The sequence below is a fragment of the Opisthorchis viverrini genome, assembly GCF_000715545.1.
Source record: "Opisthorchis viverrini unplaced genomic scaffold opera_v5_131, whole genome shotgun sequence".
Taxonomy (NCBI): Eukaryota; Metazoa; Platyhelminthes; class Trematoda; order Opisthorchiida; family Opisthorchiidae; genus Opisthorchis; species Opisthorchis viverrini.
Genome location: NW_008751784.1, coordinates 112,691 through 131,747, shown reverse-complemented (window position 1 = coordinate 131,747; position 19,057 = coordinate 112,691). Strand labels below are relative to the sequence as shown.

The 19,057-nt window shown below is 45.4% G+C and overlaps 1 protein-coding gene across 1 annotated transcript in view; it reads left to right on the top strand.

Annotated features, from left to right (window-relative positions):
- The window catches only part of T265_06266 (hypothetical protein), a gene marked incomplete at both ends in the record, with an annotated part of 38,173 nt that extends 20,026 nt beyond the window's left edge, over positions 1–18,147 (top strand). Inside the window, 10 exons of the mRNA XM_009171486.1 lie at positions 1,734–2,022; positions 2,337–2,427; positions 3,769–3,903; positions 4,007–4,197; positions 9,173–9,449; positions 12,158–12,330; positions 12,431–12,850; positions 13,929–14,351; positions 15,144–15,411; positions 18,034–18,147. Coding sequence (XP_009169750.1) covers positions 1,734–2,022; positions 2,337–2,427; positions 3,769–3,903; positions 4,007–4,197; positions 9,173–9,449; positions 12,158–12,330; positions 12,431–12,850; positions 13,929–14,351; positions 15,144–15,411; positions 18,034–18,086 — 2,320 coding nt within the window. The remainder of the gene's footprint in view (positions 1–1,733; positions 2,023–2,336; positions 2,428–3,768; positions 3,904–4,006; positions 4,198–9,172; positions 9,450–12,157; positions 12,331–12,430; positions 12,851–13,928; positions 14,352–15,143; positions 15,412–18,033) is intronic.
- Positions 18,148–19,057: the final 910 nt, after the last annotated feature.

Genomic DNA, 19,057 nt, shown 5'->3' with positions numbered 1-19,057 from the left:
ATATATATATATATATATATATATATATATATATATAGTTGCGCGCATTTTGGGACCTTTTAACAAATGACTCCCGACACTAGTGAATTCAATCCCTTTGGCTTAATCTCCAAGTTAGGCGATTAGAAAAAGCCTGAAGCACATACAACTGCATAGTGGGTTTACTTTTTCATCGATCTTATGTCTAAGACTTGCGTTTGCCAGCTTCTTTTTGAGGCCAGTTTTTTCAATATGGTACGTTAAGTGATTAATTGTGATAGTTACTTTATTTGCCTTCCATAGTTGATTGTGAGCTCCATCCCCCATTGGCTCACCCTTACTTCGAGGCCAAGATTTTGGTTTTCACTCAAATGAACTCTTCTACCGGAACTCTCAGTTTAGTAAGTTTGAAGGAAATCGTCGAGGCTGATACCACTTTATCCACTCCGGACTCTGCTTGCATCTTTCATGGTGATGTGAAGAGATTTGGTGAGAGTTGATTACACTGCCTCAGCCTCTTATAACCAAACGGTCAAGTGTTCGAACACTGGCTGGAAGGTCGCGGATTCGAAACTCTTACTTTTGTCAGATGTGCATTGCTGACGATTCCAAACAAAAACGAAACGGCTTTCAAGCATAAACTGGCCTCACTGACGGGACGAAATCCCTTGAGCTTCTTTTTCTAATTGTCGCTAGACTAGGACACACTTGTCTGCCCATGGGCGCTGTTTGATCCTGATTTTGAACGCTTAGGCACCTATCGCACATTGTTCCTTATCCTTAAACGATGCTGGTCCGGACCAGGGAAGACCGCTACCCTCGAGTTCATTGCAAGCGATACTGAGGTGGAGACGATTTCAGCCAAATTCGATCGGAAATCATAGAGTACACACTTCCCGTTCAGCTCTGTCTGAAGGTTTCAGTGACTAAGCACTCAAAACATGTCACTATCGGTAGTCAACCGTCGGCGAATCCTAATCGATCCTAGCAATCGCTGTTTCGATGCCATAAATATAGACCTGGCTGGACCTCGAAGCATTGTTTGCTTCATTACATTTTTCTTTGATGACAGAGTAAATCGAACGCCACTTACTGCTGCGACCAAGAGACGACGGTCTGTGCACGGAGATCTACACATAAGGCGATTCATTCCTCACTGTAACCCAGAAGACCGTAAGCCGATTTCGGGCTTGAGCACTCCATATCCTCTTTGGTAGTCATCATCATCATTATTGTCAGCTGTAAGAACCGCGTACTCGTCGTACAGTGGTTGTAGCTTCCGCAGTTTCGTTCACCGATGATTTGGGGGGGGGGATAGGTAGCTGCGCATTGCACGCGCGAGCTGGTAAATTGGTGCATAAATCCAGCACTGTCCGTAGGCTGTCAAGCGGGGGGGGGGGGTTGAAAAGGAGCTATGCGTTGAAGGCAATAGCTTTGATTAGTAGTACTGATGCCTAGTTTTAGCTGACTGTTAAGACTTCGGCATTGTTGAAATTCGTGATACGGTTTGATCGGTGAGCGCTATATTTGCGTCATAGAATGTGGCCTTATCCTTGGCGCTGATGTTGTTCGAAGAAATTAGAGGCAGTCTTTGTACTGCACGCTCGGTTGAAAACCGTTGTAAACAAGATATCCGTCATCGCCTTGTCCGGGTCTCAATGTAGCACGAATGTGATTTTTTCCTCGACCATTAATTTATTGCTTTAACCCATCTGATCTTCCTCCTGTTTCATTATTCTTCATTTGTTTGTCAGGGGTGCCTCTATGATGCGTGAGGTCGGTTGGGTGGTATTTGACGAAATTCACTACATGCGCGATCCGGAACGGGGTGTGGTTTGGGAGGAAACATTGGTCTTATTACCCGACAGTGTTCGGTATGTGTTTCTCAGTGCGACCATCCCGAACGCCAGGCAGTTTGCCGAGTGGATCGCCCACTTGCATCATCAACCTTGTCACGTCGTGGCTTCTGACTGCCGTCCGGTTCCCTTACGGCATTATCTGTATCCAGTTGGAAGCGAAGGTCTCTATCTTGTACTGGATGAGGTGAGCACTGGTTGGGTGTTTCCTTACTGACTACTTCTGATAACTGTGAGGTAAACCGGATAAAATGCTAGTTAGAGAAACCTTGTAAAGTATGCCTCAAAAACAGTAGTAACGTTACTCATTTCTTTACTAGCAGTCGTACTGGGGTCGCCATGCTAACGTTTTGTAACCGTAGCGGATCGGCGTCACCGTTCTAGTTGTCTAAAAGTCTGCTACGCAGTCCCTCGAGGATAAACCTTTCAATTTTGGATTTGGTTCAAGTTAGCCATGTGTATATCTCGTTGTGATTGGTCTTGTATGCAATTATATTTCAGGGCAAATACCTGGAGGACAATTTTGAACGTGCGATGCGGTCTTTCATGTCCTCCACCGATCCTGAGCGGAAAAAGCCCATTGGAAACAAACGTGAGTGAATCTCGGGGTTTATGCACCTGTCTGGTTCAATCGCATTTTGTTCGGTTCCCAAGTATCGTCGTTGCTTGATGGTTGGAATCTGGCGATTAGGTCTGATGAGGGTGACACCCGATTGGTTAGGGTGTTCGTTTCTAACGAATATGTAGATTATACCCAACCCCGGATTTTCGGTTATCTCTATGCAGGCTTGAACACTGGTAGTATTTCTGTCCTCAGGCCTTTCAGTCCCTTACTGTCGAATTTACCCCCATTAGCAGTCGTACACTCCAAATTTAGATGAGTTTCTCCTAGACAGTTGAATCAATTGCAGGTTGTGTTGTACAGTATGGCGGTCTTTCTAGAAATCTAGCCTTGCTGTCGTGGTAAAAACAGAACTCGTTCGTAGACCTTGTTTGCCATTGTTCATGGATAGTGGACGCCATAGAATGACTTATTCTACCCTGTCCTAAAGTAAGAAGCTACAAAGGTGGAACGTCCACCGAATTCTATCGCTTACCCGGGTGTAGTTCACCGAATAATTAGGGGCGGGTTTGGTTTTGACGGAAGGCTCAAGTGCATTCCAACATTCTACTGAATGTGTTGCACGAACTCGGGATTGCTCCCACCTGATGAGCCAGAAGAATGGCGAAACCGGAAGTGGAGCTATCGAAGAGCTTTTGGCAACCGTATGAGTAGTGCTCCGTCAAGAAAATATTGGCTTCAGCTCCGGCTGGATTCTTTCATAGGATATTTCTTAAGGATATTCGGTTGACTTCAAAGTCATCAACCAATATTTTGACCCGTCGCCATTTCAATTTACGGTGTCTCCACATCACTTGATGTGAGTTAGAGCAATTTCTCATAAAGGCACACCTAGCTGGGACCTGATTTCACGGACTGAACGATTTGTACGCCAGTGCACGAGTCACTGAGACATTGTCACACTAAGTGTAATGCAAGTGAGGTTGGTCTGTTGATGTTCGTTTGTTTGCTTAGTTTGGCATTGGTGCTGAAAACGTTTCATTACAGACCGGGTTAATGTGTGGAATTATATAGTTTTCGCTCATCAGGCTTTGGTTGGTTGCTTGGGTGCGCATTCCTATTGGTTGATTGGTTGTTTGATCTTGCGTTTTGGACGTAATCACACCCCAGGTTGTCGCCTACTACCTAACTGCCAGTTTCGATACTATCAGGAGAAGCCCCACCAAATCAAATGAACAACCTGCTATTCTGAATGAGGACCCAGCATCGTTGTTCTTAAGGGTCTATTACAACTATCTTGGTCAACCGTCTTGCTCCCTTTTTCCTTTCTTTATTGCTTATCTACTCTCTCTGTGTTTCCATCACTAACAGGTTCAGAAAACAACGTCATACAAATTGTGAGGCTCCTTAAGCATCGTAGTCTGGAACCTATCATTGTGTTCAGTTTCAGTAAGAAGGAATGCGAGATCTATGCTCTCCAACTGGCCAAGTTCGACTTCACCAGCGGTACGTTTCTTCAAATGATAACCGTCTTTTTCTGATGAGTGGTTACTTATCAACGTGTTTCAACATATACCTCCACATTTCCTCTCTATCTCGCCCACCACAGATGCTGAAAAGAAGATTGTAGATGAGGTGTTCCGCAATGCCATTGATAGTCTTTCTTCCGAGGATCGGTCTTTACCGCAAGTGGAGAGCGTGTTGCCTCTACTACGTCGTGGTGTGGGTATACATCATGGTGGCCTTCTCCCTCTGCTCAAGGAGACGGTGGAAATCCTCTTCGGTGAGAATTTGATCAAGGTTGGTTTCCTCTTGATATCGTGATTTTTTCTCCTCAACGGAGGGGGTTTTCGCCAAGGTTCGCTTGCCGTCACGATAAGATTGGGCCTTACTACAGTGTGACAGCTTGTGCATTTTCAAAACCGATTGACTATACTGGGGAGTGTACACGTGACACTCACTGAACCTCTCAGACCAGGTTGGTCAATGCGTAGAGGTTTAACCAACACCGTCTCTTGGTATTCCAGCTCAAAGGTGAACACATGGCTGTTTACTCCTCAGAAATCTGAACTGCTCTGGCCTTCTTATGCAAACCACCGCTGTCGTGCGGTTTAGCTTTTGAGCTAAAGACTTCGTTTGAAGACTTTAGTCATCCTCCTGTCCTAGGCCTTGGCGTCGTGGCAGCAACTCAGTCCACGTGCAACCATGAGTCGCACGAGTGCAAGTAACCTCATGCCATACCAACTGTTCCGCGTTGCCATCAACCGGATTGCTTTACTTCTTGCATAGAGTAGGATAGGGGTAGGCAGAAACAGACTATTGACGGCGTTTGCTTTCTGTCTGCTTCACATTTTCGTTCTCTTCCACGTTACTCTGTTGCTGGTGTTATGATAGCTCCATCGCCCATTGACGTTAGCCACTTGTGTCGCTCGCCATTGCCCTAGACATTTCGAAATCATCATTCAAACCCTGACACACAGCTCGCTTGGCAGCCATTAGAGTTCGCACCATGAAATAGGCCGGACAATATACTGATCTTGCGAATACGCTGAACTCGTTTTTCATTGATTTGTTCTCTCTGAAACGAAGATCCAGGACATAATTATGACTGTTGAACTGACCTCCCCATCCGTTGCTTCTCGCCTCCGTTGTCCTATCTATGGTACTCAAGAAGCCTCTATCGATTTGAAGTAAAGTAATCGTTCAGCTGCACCACTTTCGGTGCCCTGCTAACATGCCACCCGAACGAAGCACGAGACCTGAGATACTGTCAGGTTGTTCATGCTTAGACAGGAGCAGCCGTGATATTGGTGTTGGGTTCGAAGATTAAACCTTTCGGCCAGTAAGTTCGCGTTTTAATCACTGAGCTATCTCGATCTTTGAAAAGTTGTTGTTTGGAAGGTCTATGCTTGGTTTGATGTCCGTTGACACTCACCTTCCTATGTTCAGTTCGTCTGGCAACTTCAGCGCAAGAATCTCGGAAACGCGATGACAATCTCTTCCCATATTATATCCGCTTGCGCCCCAACAGACTATTGATATGGTACTCAAAGACCTTTTGCGACATCTTGAACTTTTGATTACATTGGGCCAAGGGTTTAGATATTGTTGTGGTTGCCAGGAATACGAACGCGCAGACGGCTAAACTCAACGCTGCTGAGGTTCATTTGGATGCTGCGTTTGATCCCATCAATCGCCTTGCTCTTTTCACCACAGTTGTACAACAGGATATACCCCAGAAGTCTGTGAATATTATACACTCTTTGTTTCCACACACTTGGGGTCACGTGAGAGCGTATGTGGATGTCTCCAAGGCCTGTCTGACAAGCATTTGTATCGACAAGGATGTTCAATCTGTCCAACTTTGTTTGATGAGATGATGAGTCAAACTGAAGAATCTGCGAAACTCCGATGCTCGGATCTCTCCTCGTGAGAACCTTCTCGTCTTGGATTATGCGAATGACGTTTTTCTCATTTTCACAAAAGGGTAGCAGTTACTGAAAAACCTGATCGGAATGTGTCTCGCGCTCCACTAGGTGTAAAGATATGGGACTATGTCAATAGGGTTCATGCCGTCAGTTTCTGTCCGTGTTGCCTGACCAGGTGTTAGAGATTTAGGTACGTGGAATGCTTCTAGTAGGTTAACTGAAATCGTACCTCAAATGAATTGACATTGTTCTACGGCACTGGTGCATTACTGTTCTCTTTTGATATTGCTGTCAATCATATTGATGAGTGTCGCCTTCCACTGAAGGCAACTTCCCAGGGCTTCTGTTTTTTTTCTTTTAATGTTGAGGAGACGGAGCCCCGGGAAGTGTTGAACGTGGGTCCATGCACACATTATGCATGTTGAGGAACGGAGCCCCGGGAAGTGTTGAACGTGGGTCCATGCACACATTATGCAAATGAAAATAAGGAATCCTTGGGTGGAACTCTAAGGTTTTCCTTTTTATTTCTCCAAACAAGATAGTTTCATGGACTAGCTTTACCTCCCGTGTGTATTCGTTAGAAAGACGGGTTTCGAGTCCATGTGTGTCCTCAAAACACAGCTACCACCAGCAATACTCAAAGTTCGGAATTTGCTTTTTCGTTGTCCATGTTTAAACAACTGGTCATCCCGTGTCCTGATTCCTGGTTGTATGGTGGTCATACTTCAGAACAGATTCATATATGAATTCGTTTGAAATACATATGCATTCCATGATTCGTTACCAATCGGGCTGTGTAAGTTGTGACGCGGTGACCCAACAGGTTTGGGTAAGAGGACCCGGATGCGATAGCACTGGTTACCCATTCTGTTCGTTTTTGTGTGATGTGGAACATCTACTAGAAACCCGAAGGAAACAATCAAAGAACAGAAATCGATCAATATACAGTGTACATTAACTGTTAGTTGAAGTCTTGGTCTTCGTCACCGATTCCTAGTTGCTTCCAAGATTCTCTATCAGGACAGCGACGTTATCATTTTGAATCACCGTTGATCTTCGAATAAACTATTTCTCTGCAGTTTCAATCGGACCATTTGTATGGATCTCGTGGTTCCATACAGGGACCTTGACTCTTCACTCTTGACATTAACCTCGGGTGTAGAAATTTATGTGATAAATGCTTACTAGTTTAACGGTGTGTACTACCGATGAAGCATGCGAGTAACTTCTAGAAAGGTGAAGGTTGCTACGGAAATTAGGGGACCATTTTGGAGTGTTCGCTCATTATTGTCTACTGTTAAAAGAATGTCCAAGAAAGTTCAAGATGACACTTGGGGATGTTCACTTTTAAAAAACTCTGTGCAGATGAGATATTTACTTTCCTGTCTAATAGCTTGTAACTGCTCAGTTCGTGCTCGTCAGTAAACAAATAGTAGTTCGTTTATTCGTTCACTATAGCGACATTTCGTATGCATGAGACTAGTGTGAAATCAGAAGAGTTTACCGCAGAAGACTAGGATTTAGGCACCGACCCATTCAGTCATTGAATTCCATCGTAATTCGATGTAATTATCATGTCAACTCCACAACATAGCTTGAGAATGCTACGAACCCCGGGGTATAATAATGTACTAGTTGTCGCCTTCTGTCTGGCATGGTGTGCTTGTGTCTTTTGGTCGCTACATCTTACGAATTGACGGAAGTTTTCACTTCAGCCTTTTAGACTAGACCCGGCACTGAATGGAGTATGGCTCCAGCTGCCACATCCATGTTTTGGCGTTAGCCAAGCTAATCCATTGATGTTAGGTTTTGCAATTTTTCTGATCAGTCTCGCTTGCAACCGCTACCTCCTGAAGGCAGTGGCGTCTATTCAGGATCTTTACTAGCTTTCTGTCTAAGCAGTATCCTTAAGTGTCGATGACTGCTGATGTATCTTGCTCCAGAGTTCCCGTCCGCGTAAGTGATATTTATCAGCGGGAATCTATTTACTGGGAGTTGTCGCAAGGGAATCTCAAACTCACTAGGTATTAGGTTGTGTGGCGTGTTTGACTTGCTTCCAGTAACTCTCTCTCTACTTTGTTCGATTAACTGTCTGTGCTCCCGCATTCGACTTGGAGCTCATTCACGTGAACTCAGCTTAGGAATCAGCATTTACCTTACCACTTGGCTCGCTTTCTCCACGCACTTCCTTATCCCTACTCATCTTTGATAATTTTCCATTCACAGTGTCTCTTTGCAACGGAAACCTTCGCTATGGGCCTGAATATGCCTGCAAGGACCGTTCTGTTCACATCAGCACGCAAATATGATGGACAGAGTTATCGATGGGTAAGCTCTGGTCATAGTCCGTACTGCCGTTACTTTCATCGGATCTGTGATATTCAGGGCGATCATAAAAAAGCGCTGACATCGCCGCATTGCATTTATATGCTTCTGCGTGTTCCAGAACTAAACTAACAAGCTAGCCTTTAATTCCACCGCAGGCGATCGTGTTTGGTTTCACAATACTTCTGCTTAGGATTGGGGTCCTTACTGACGGCTTAGACACTGATCTTTGGGAAGATCGGCCTCTTGGTCTGTAGCACCATATGATAACGACAGTTGTCACTTTAGAATCAGGGGTTACCCTTTTTTCAGGATTTCGGGTCACGTAATTTTCAGCTACCAGTTGGGAGTCAATGACAGCTTACATTATCTATCTTTCAGTGAATTGAATTTCACACCGGTTTGGACAAAGTTTCATCGTTCTATTTGATCCTTTCAATCAAGATGGTGGTTCCGGAGGGCTATACGCATTAGAGGTTAGTTGTCCAATCACCTGATTGGAAACAGTCTTTCAAAGACACTGCATTGCTCTTTTAGGCTAGGGCTCGGTGTGTTGTTGTGCAAACTTGATTCCTCGTTTGTTTGAGTCTTATCCATCTGCTCACTACCTGTTCGTGTTACCCGGTCAGTGAGACAGGAGCTACCCACTCAACAAAGTGTACACTCAGATGTCAACTTACAATAGGGCTTGGTTCATAGGACCATGTGACTCTTCGTACTGCATTAAACGGTCGGTGAAACCGGCATGATTTGAACATAGACAGTTTACTTGTTCTTGTAAACAGCACCTGCCTGCAATAAAATCGAATTACCGAATGCAAGCGGATTCAGGGCCGACCGAATAGTGTGCGCATCCGTGTTTTTACTAGAATGCTTACAGTTATCCTATAGTTCTAATCTGGTTTGAGCACAGACTCAGCGAATTCGACTGAGACTCTTGAGCAACTTTGTACCTCGGTAGACTGATGTCAAGGCTGATCTTCCCTGTTCCTTCTGTCATTATCCGCTTCTGATTTTCTCAGATAACCCCCGGTGAATACATCCAAATGTCTGGTCGTGCAGGCCGTCGAGGCAAAGACGACAGCGGTACGGTGATTCTGATGGTTGATGAGACCATGACCGACGAAGCAGCTCGACAAATCATGATGGGCCCTCCTCCTCCACTGAATTCCGCTTTTCGCCTGACGAACAACATGTTGCTCAATCTTCTCCGAGTGGAAGAAATCAATCCAGAGTACATGATGGAGCGCAGCTTTTGCCAATTCCAAAACTATGCTAGTCTACCTGTCATGTATCGAGGTATGCAGTGTTTGGTCTTGTGACTTTCTGATTCGATTTCACATGCTAAGCTAACGCTTCCGCTCTTCGTGGACTTGTCTTATTTTGGGAATATTTTTTCATGAACGTTTTGATCATAGTTTATCCCCTTCTCTCTATGGTATCCGTGATGCTACCCAGAATTCTGTCAATGTGTCCAATTGCGAAGCTCGGCGAACAGATCAACGATAGTCAGATCAACCACTAGTACCCAGGATTCTGCTTTGACAAAAAAGAAACGTTGGCTTTGCACGGCGGTCGATTTTCGGGTTTCCGTCGGTGTCGATCTGATGTTGTTTCCATTGATGTGGGCCATGCTCAAGGATTCCACATCATGTGATGAAGGAAACCGTAGCCTAGGGTTCCTGCCCTTCGGTAGGTGGGCGGTGAACAAGTTTCCAAATGACCGATTTAAACGCCACTGGACTAGCTTTCTAGTTGAATAATTCCTGAAAGTCGATAAATGTACCCTACCTGTGCTGTATGTCCTTGAGGACATCGCTGGCCAAAAATCCCCGTTTCACAGGTGTACAAAACACATTTTGACTGGCTTTTCAAACGTAAAGTTAGATGTGCCAGGTGGCACACCTGTCACCTCCGAATTACCGTCTCATGCTAGATGTTTTTTTCACTTGAGTTCGAAATACTATCTCAATTAGGATATCTGCTATGGTCTTTGCCATTCAGCCTGAAGACCAGTTCAATACAACTCTTGTCCTTCTTAGTATGTGTCCATTGTTCGCCCAACGCTTTGAAAGCAGCAGCGTCTGGTTGTCTTGCTCTGCAGCTGCTGTTCCGTAGGGATTCTTCACCTTACATTAAAGTGGGAGAATAATAAAGTCGCTTCAATCGGACAGAAACCTTTCACCGTCCAAGAATTGACGACTTATGGAGCAGTCCGAGAAGGTCGGTACTGGGTATATTGTAGATCTCTGCACTGACTCCGTCCTCACTTAGGCTTTGTATCAGAGGACTGCAGTTTCCATCGTACGATGAGGGGCCAATGTATCAACGAGGGCTGACTTACGCTGGCGCGTACCTTCGAGGAGATATCGGAACTGTCCGGCCCAATTGGGGAATATCCCGTTAACATTGGGGACGGTTTCAGTGTGTAAAATGGGTGGAATAGTTGAAAAATACCCGGTTATTGATCAAATCCCTGAAACTGACCGCGCTGGGTGTGCCTATAATGCTATCATTTTGGTACCAGTAACGAGTGGAACACCAATGAATATATTCTTCTTGAAGACTGTTATGGTCGTAACCTTTGATTGTGTGAGGCACATGTTTTCAGGAATTTCTGAATAATCATGATTGCGCAGCGCGTTCTGGGTCGAAGGTAGCTTCTTTACTAGTATCCATGCGAAAGGCTTGATGATTTTGGTCGTTCCTGACAGCCTTGCTCAGCGCAACAGTTTAGGGTAGTTTAGTGTGTTTGAAAAGTATGAATCTGAGACAAGATAGCTCAGTTGTCAGAGCGCGAATTTACTAACCGGAATGTCCGCGGTTCGAACATCTATCTGTCGACTCCCCCTGTCCAAGTTTGAGGGACCTGACAGCTTGCTTCCGTGATCCAGAGGCTTTAGGTCGGTAAACTCAACAAACTTGTTGCCACTCTTAAAATGGTCAAAGACCGTCCTTTCCGTCTAGTCCCCAGGTGGTCTGCAGGGGCATCGTGGCGGAATTTGTGAAACAGAACACAAAACTCGTCAGTTTTTTTCACGGAACGCATCACATTAACTCGTCGTCAGGTTAACTAGTTAGTGATCCAATTTTTATCGGTTGCCTGATTATACTCAATTGAGGGAACTAGGCTGTTCTTCACAGAAGGCCACTCTAGACTACTGTGGTCAACCTGAGTTGTACGACTGTCGTTGGAGTATCGAGTACTGCCTAACATGCTGAAAGCTTGCTTCCGTGATCCAGAGGATTTAGGTCGGTAAACTCAACAAACTTGTTGCAAGTTTGAGGGACCTGACAGCTTGCTTCCGTGATCCAGAGGCTTTAGGTCGGTAAACTCAACAAACTTGTTGCCACTCTTAAAATGGTCAAAGACCGTACTTTCCACGTTTGTGATGTGTGATGCATCAGACCATCTGGTGGAGGCATTCCAGTCACTGGAGCCTATGAGCACTTCATCTCTCAGTACTCTGGTGCTTCCAGAATGTCATGGAATTCATATATGTTATTTTACTCGGAACCCTGTGTCGGTGCAGTGTTGATCAACGACCAGTTTTGAAAAAGACAATCTGGATAATTAATAATTTGGATAATTGATCGTTTCGGATTTTCGGCCTTCAGTGTCTTGCCTCAGACGCCAGTATCTTGCGCCAAGGCAGTGACGAATCCCCTCGTTCAGTCACGTTGTCCAGAAACCTGAAAACGAACTCTACAGACTTTCTCTGGTTCGATTGGCTTGCGCGTGGTTGAGCTGAGATCTTGGGAGTTATGTGGGAACCGGAACCAGCACTGTCAATTCAGATACCAGTCAATTTGGCTTCAGTCTGTCATACCGTATCCGCTGCTGGGATCAGAATCAGTTTTCATTCTTTGCAAACGTCTCTGGTGAGTAGCAACAATACAGGACATCAGTGAAACCGGCAAGCCCTGTGACAGGAGTCAGGTGTCCAAAGGAGCATGCTTCATATTTCATATTTTGAACAATCTGTTTTTGGTTTGTCTCCTTTCAGAACTCAGCGAACTCCGTGACTCTTACTGCTCTACCAGCATAGAGGATGAAGATTCTGTGGAATCGTATCAACAAATTCGTCTTTGTCTCAATGATCTTATTGGACAACAATGGCACTACATTAGGCGACCGCAATATATAGTTCCATTCCTCCAGCCCGGTCGACTCATCAAGGTAAGGGCACTTGCGCCCGTCTGCTGAACTGTTCACAATTAACCACAGTTTTGATCTGTCCCAGTCGTCATTACGGACATTTATTTTATCATTTACCCAGGTCACCACCGACACCTGTTCTTACGGCTGGGGTGCCGTGATCAACTTAAAAAAGCGTCACCGACAAGATCGTAGCTCGACTCCAGAATCTTTCTATATGATCGACTGCTTGTTGTCAACACAGCCTCAGAAACTTCGTCCAGCTGAGGGAGGATCCGAACCTGATACAACCACATCCGCCAACCCCGCGACCAGTAGTGAGCAGGCTTCAGCCGAAGTCATCCCCGTGCGATTGGACTGTGTTGTTGGGATCAGCGCAGTTCGCCTTATGGTCCCGAACAACTTGTTGCCCAAAGAATCCCGTCAGGGTGTGTTGAATGCGATAGAGAAGGTAATCACGCGTATGGGTGGCGTTCTGCCTCCGTTAGATCCGGTGGAAGATATGCGAATTTCGGACCCGAAGTTTCTGGAGATCAATGAAGTAAGCCCTTGTTCTGGTCACTTTTGTACTTTGGATATCCCATCTTGTTGTTTGTCTGCGTAAGCGAAGCTGCCAGCCCCTCATACGGTGGATTTGTTTTCGTCCATATGTTCATCTGCCAGAGTAGATCATTTTCGGTTTCATTACTGTCTCAGAGTTCGAGTGCTTGGCATATCCGAAACACGATATTCAGGTTCGTTTCTACACTTTTCCCCGATTGTCTTCCCGACAATGCCTGAGGGGGACTACTGTTCCTTAGATCCTTAAAGCACAACTAGGCGCTTGATAAACACGTTCATGTTTTTCCCCCATCTTTCGTTCGTTTTGTTTGAAGCGTTTCCACCTTCAAGAACGCGGTCGAAAATCAGACTGCTCTGTTCTGGTAATTAGGTCACCTGAAATTCCGTCTTCCCATAGGTCTTTCTGTTAGTATTTTCGTGACTGAACTCGTGAGACTATGGTGCTCGTTCCATAGAACTCATATGTCGCGTCACATTTCGGTACACAACACCTGGGTTTTCCGGTATTATTATATACTCCTGCTCTAATTTGTTCTGTGAATTCTTAGCTTTGAATGTATCAAGCTTTGATTGCATTGCGTATGCAACCTTACACATTTCTCAGCCAGAAGGGATGAGTTTTGATCCAGCTGCCTTATTCTACTAGGGTATGTTGCGAATGGATCAGAGGTTTCCAATCCTGAGCCTCTTTTTCAGATCCTTTTGTATATAACTTGTGTGTCTTCCTTCACTGGGGTGTGCTTGCCACCTGATGAGTCTCTGAAAAACACCATCTTTTCTCTCCTGAATGCCTTCCGCTCATCATACAACCCATGCTTCTTATTCTCTTCAAAAGCTTCGTCTACACATGACAGTATCTTCCTAACCGTGGGTAGTATCTTCAAACGGCGCATGTATGATTATCCTAATACCATTTTATCACTCCGGACGTATGAATTGCATCCATCTGGACTTTTATTAGTCTCCCCGAGCCTTTTTTAACACTTGCTTTATGTGATACCATAGTGGATGCTAGTGGACTCTCGTACAATCTCATCTTCGCTATTATTCAATTGCAGAAAGTCAAGGCGTTCGAAGAACGGCTCACTCATCACTGGCTCCACGACGATCCGCGTCTGCCGGAGCTTTTACGGGCGTTTGAGAAAAAAGAGCAGCAACGACAGCGCATTGAACAGCTGACCAAAAACCTTAGTGGGAAAGTATCTCTGGTTCAGCTGGAAGAGTTGTCCGCTCGGAAGCGTGTGCTCCGTCGACTAAATTTCGTTTCGGAGCATGACGTTATTGAACTCAAAGGTTGTGTTGCGTGTGAAATCACTTCAGCTGACGAGCTACTTCTAACCGAATTGCTCTTCGACGGGGTATTCAATCGGCTCTCAGCGGAACATATCGCTGCGTTGCTGTCATGTTTTGTATTCGAGGAGCGCGCTTCTGAAATGCCAAAGCTGACGAAGGAATTGTCGGATGCATTGAGAACACTTCAAGTACGTGTACTTGTTTATTTTGTGCCTGTGCTGTACTGCTGGCAACAGGATAACTGAGGACTTCAGGAATACCACTCATTGAAGACTTTTCCAACGTATTAAGGCGCATAGTGATTTCTGAGGCCACTCAGAGTTCGTACCCTACAACGGACACATCCAAGGCACTCTCAGTCAGTACCTTTCTACTTTCCTTTTCATGACAGCGAATCACATTTGAATCGACTGTAGAAATCAAAGCCTTGTCTATAGACGCCAACAAGTGTGTAAAAACCTACCGATCATTTGTACATCCGTGTGCCGCCAAATATCACTTATGATTACAGTGTCAGTTGTTTAGGCGACACGACACAACTAATCTGGCGCTAAGACACTGTTTCGTAAACATCATGGCAGTCAGTGACTCAACCAATGCGAGTCTTTGATTGGTCAAGTAATCTGGCACGAAGGAACTTTAGTGTGCGTGATCACTAGTGTGGTTAGCCTCGTGGTCAAATGCCACTGGGTAACTCCTATCCCGGGTCATTGCCCAGACTGTGTTTATGCGTATGGGTGAATGGGAGAGATGGCTCAGAGCGTGAATTTACTGACCGGAAGGGCCGTGCTTCGAATTCCGCCTCTGCCTCTCGAGCTCTCCTCCTAAGGCTTGGGGAATCTGGCAGTATCCCAGCCCCCATGCTTCCTTCTGGCGGCATGGCAGTTAGACACTGAAAGGGTACTACAGCTGAACGACTTTTCCGTATAACTGAATATTTTCCTCTGCATCATCCTAATCTTTTCGCTTCCACTTTGTAGGATACGGCCAGACGTATTGCTCGAATTAGCAATGAATGTCGCCTCAAAGTAGACGAGGATGCCTATGTGGATTCTTTCAAACCTCATCTGATGGATCTGGTTGATGCATGGACACGGGGTGCCTCGTTTGCCAAAGTCTGTTCAATGACCGATCTTTTCGAAGGCACCATCATACGCACCTTGAGGCTACTGGAGGAGTTGCTTCGGCAAATGGCCAACGCAGCCCGGACAATAGGAAGTACGACGTTGGAAGAAAAATTCACCGAAGGTGGGTGTTGGTCTATCATTTTATGGGCGAATTTCCAAAGCCAAGAATGCCCTGTTGGTCCACTCAAACTCATATTCCATTGAATAATGGTCGTCGGTGGTCACATATCACACAAAACTGTGACTGACAGTCCTCAATTTATTTCGGTTTTGTAGTCTGCTGTGGGAAATTTTAACGGGACACGTCCCGTCCTCCGTCACTGCCCCCCAAAGGGAAACCACTCCTCTTCTTTTTGGCTACAATAGTATATTTTTTGGTGGGGGAGGGGTGTACAACCAAGCTATGCGGATTACAGTTTCTTTCGCCAACAGCACTGGTTAGTGGTTTGAATATCCTCGCATTCGTTGTACTGGCCTGAACGACTCAGTTTAGACAAGTTTCTAGTAAGCGATTGTCCCCTTTCATGTTGAGTTAGCCCAGCTTTCCGGCTGAATGCCGGAAATGCTATGCCGCAAATGGTCAGAGTTGGTAGAAGACTGGGTAATGTAGTAGGGTCGTTAGCGGTTTTCTCTCACACATACAGTATAACCGAGTATTGTCTTCGGGTAAGACACAGTCTACGCGATCCCGTCTGGTTAAGTGCGGTCATTGACGCTCGATAACTCAGCTAAACCGCTGAATCCGCTCATCCTCAATTGTCAGTATGAATCAGTGTTCAGCGGTTTTCTGGAGACCTCACTAACACTTCAGGGCCTACTTTGGAACTTGCTCGAAATGGCCCGATGGCTAGGGCACGAACTTACTGGCTGAAAGGTCCGTGGTTCGAATCCAACCCCGGGATCTCAACTGCTGCTATCCGGGGCATGGATACTATTGGTATCTCAGACCTCGTGCTTCCCTAGGGTGGTGTAACTAGTTGTTACGCCAGCCGAATGATAACGCCACGGAATACCTTGTGACAGCAGCTCAGGCGCTTTTGGAGTACGTAGTGTGTTGTCACTCCCAACTCAGCTCATAACGGACACGGGACCTGATTGTTCCATTTTGTCAAACTCCATAGGTGGTCGGAATACTTCGTCAGGCGGTGGAATATGTGGACTAAATATTATGTAAGCGCACAGCTTACACAAAAAAGTGCACTTGTGCGTGTGCTCAGCTTACAGCTTCTGGCTTGCATGGCAGATGCATTACTTAGGAGGCACTACCCATCTAACCGGTGCTTGACTCGTGGAGCACTCCCCCATCCATCGCAAACTCGCTGCTCTCAAGTACATTTTTGACGACAGATTAATGGTTGGTGCGACTTGATTGAAATCGGCTCTGCTGTTTCGGTGCAGTGACCCTTTGATGACTAGGCCGCACTTGGTAAATCACCCTGAAAGACTGAGCTGGGTTGGCTTGGCTTTTATCAACTAGGTTATTGCAGTTGTGCTGGTCGCATCTTTAGCTCCTCGAATGCAAGACAGGCACGCTCGGCTCTGGGTCGGAGTTGGTCGTACGGCCCACATAGTTTTTCATAATTCTCAAATAAAGGAACAGGGTAACACTGAAGAAACGCGTATCAGTAAGCTCTTTCGAAATTTTGTTGACGGATGTCAACCTAACATCATCAGTGCTCAATATTGTTGTTTTCTCGATTGGGGACGAAACATTTGCAAGCTAACTGCCGAGCTTGGCGAACAGACCGACGGCCAATTGATCAATCACCACCACCCGAGCTTCTACTAGTTCGACACCCAAGATTATATCGCTTTGAATAATCTTCAACTAGAGCCTGCTAGCTGATAACTTCGGTGGCTGTGTTGCCTTTTAAACAGGTACTGTATGCAGACAAGTTTCTTGGTGACTGGAATACACTCCTTCGTGTACACGCACTCACGCGCCTTTGACGAACACAAAAGTGGTTTTTTGGAGAGGTCTCATTCAGGGTTGATAACTTTCTTAACGCAGTGAGCATGTGTTTCGTCTCGCCTATGCATGTTCAGTCATATAATTAACTAGACACAGTAGGGTCTCTTGACACTTATCGCGTAGCCCTCTTTGAACACGGTTCGCAAGGAGCGTAGTTGCCCCTCTGTGATGATTTTCTTTGAGGAGAATGGTGGCCACATCAACTGTGTTCGAAATACCATTGGGAACCGGTGCAGATCAAATCGATTGAACGGAAACGCTTGAGTGATTATCCATACGACGCTTTCGGTAGCAGCTAGAAAATAGGCACCTATCTTAGTGAGTCTTTTACAATGGGCACTTGCGCCCATATGATGACGCAGCCGAATGAGGTGGTAAACTTCTGTCCCAAGCGAAGCGGCTGAACTGGATAGCGAATGTCTGTCTCAATGAATCAGTTCTACTGCCCGGGTTAACGTGCAAATATTAGATGGGATATCGTCGACTGGGCATTTTGGACCGTAGTGGCTCCTGTTTACGGTTTACCTCAAAAGCATAGTGAAAACGCGAGTAGTTTTGTGTGTGACATAACTCAAACTCACGTTCCGCTCAGCAGTTGACAAGTTCGAGTGTACTCTTGTTAGGCCTTGTCCGTTCGGATCTTCGTTAACTAACGCCTCAGAACAAGTACGTAGTAACATTACTCTGTCTTACTGTGTCTACATTAAAGAAGCGTGATATTGTCAACTACTAACAAAGCTCTCCTCTTCCACTCCATTTTTCTCCCTCCAGCAATTGAGAAGATCAAACGAGATATCGTATTTGCCGCTAGTCTGTATTTATAGCGACCCCCATTCCCTGTTTTTTGTGGATTGTACAGAGTTTAAACACTGTTTTGAAAAACAACCCCTTCTGTTCTATCCTGGTGTTTTCCCTCTTTGGCTGGTTCCCTCCTGAAACGAAACGAGTCCTGTTCAACATTTCTATACCAACACTGAAAGAATGCAGCTTGGCCACTAGTCAGATTTCAATATCAGGGTCACTCTCTCTCCGTGGAAAGTGTCGAAGGATCTGCGTTTCATTTGTCACACTTGCATTGTATGAAATAAGGAAATACCGTATCCCAACTGTCGTTTACCCTAGGATAATTAACAAATAATCGTCCAACTGTAGTGCCTTTTCGGCGCCAAACACATACCAGTCGAAAGAAGCCCGAGGGCCAGGTTGTCTAGACAGGAACCGTCAAGACGCGAGGATTCGGTTCGAACAACGGGCCGTCAGGTCAGTAAGTTTGTGGCTTAACCATCCATCCATTCCCAACGATGTCACTGTTTTTTTTCTTAATCACCATAACACAGCGCCTTACGGTTGTAATATTTCTGTGACAAGTAAATTATCAGTATAACGCTTTCTAAAACCAATTTCTAAGGTATCGCTTTTCTTTCACGGGTCATTTACATCGATTTCAAATTCCTAGAATCACTCGAAATCTCCGAAAAACAGAAATCTTACTTCGTTTTCAAAAAAGTTTGGTGACAATCGTTAGATTTATTGCTGGACAACGTTTCGTTTTTGACACAAAAGCTTCGTCAGGCCAAGTGACTAGGTTCCAAGGTTGGTCGAGATTTAAGGCAGAAGGAGATCCAATCAGCTAAGTCAACGTGAAACTCTGTTGGGTGTGATGGAACTCTTACTTGTTCACCAATAACAGTTCCGTCCGATTTACCGTCCAGCCGCTGATTGTGTTGAGAAAGGCTTGCTTAAAATATCACACTAATTTGCACTGTGGTCGATAAAATGACAGTCGAATCGTGCA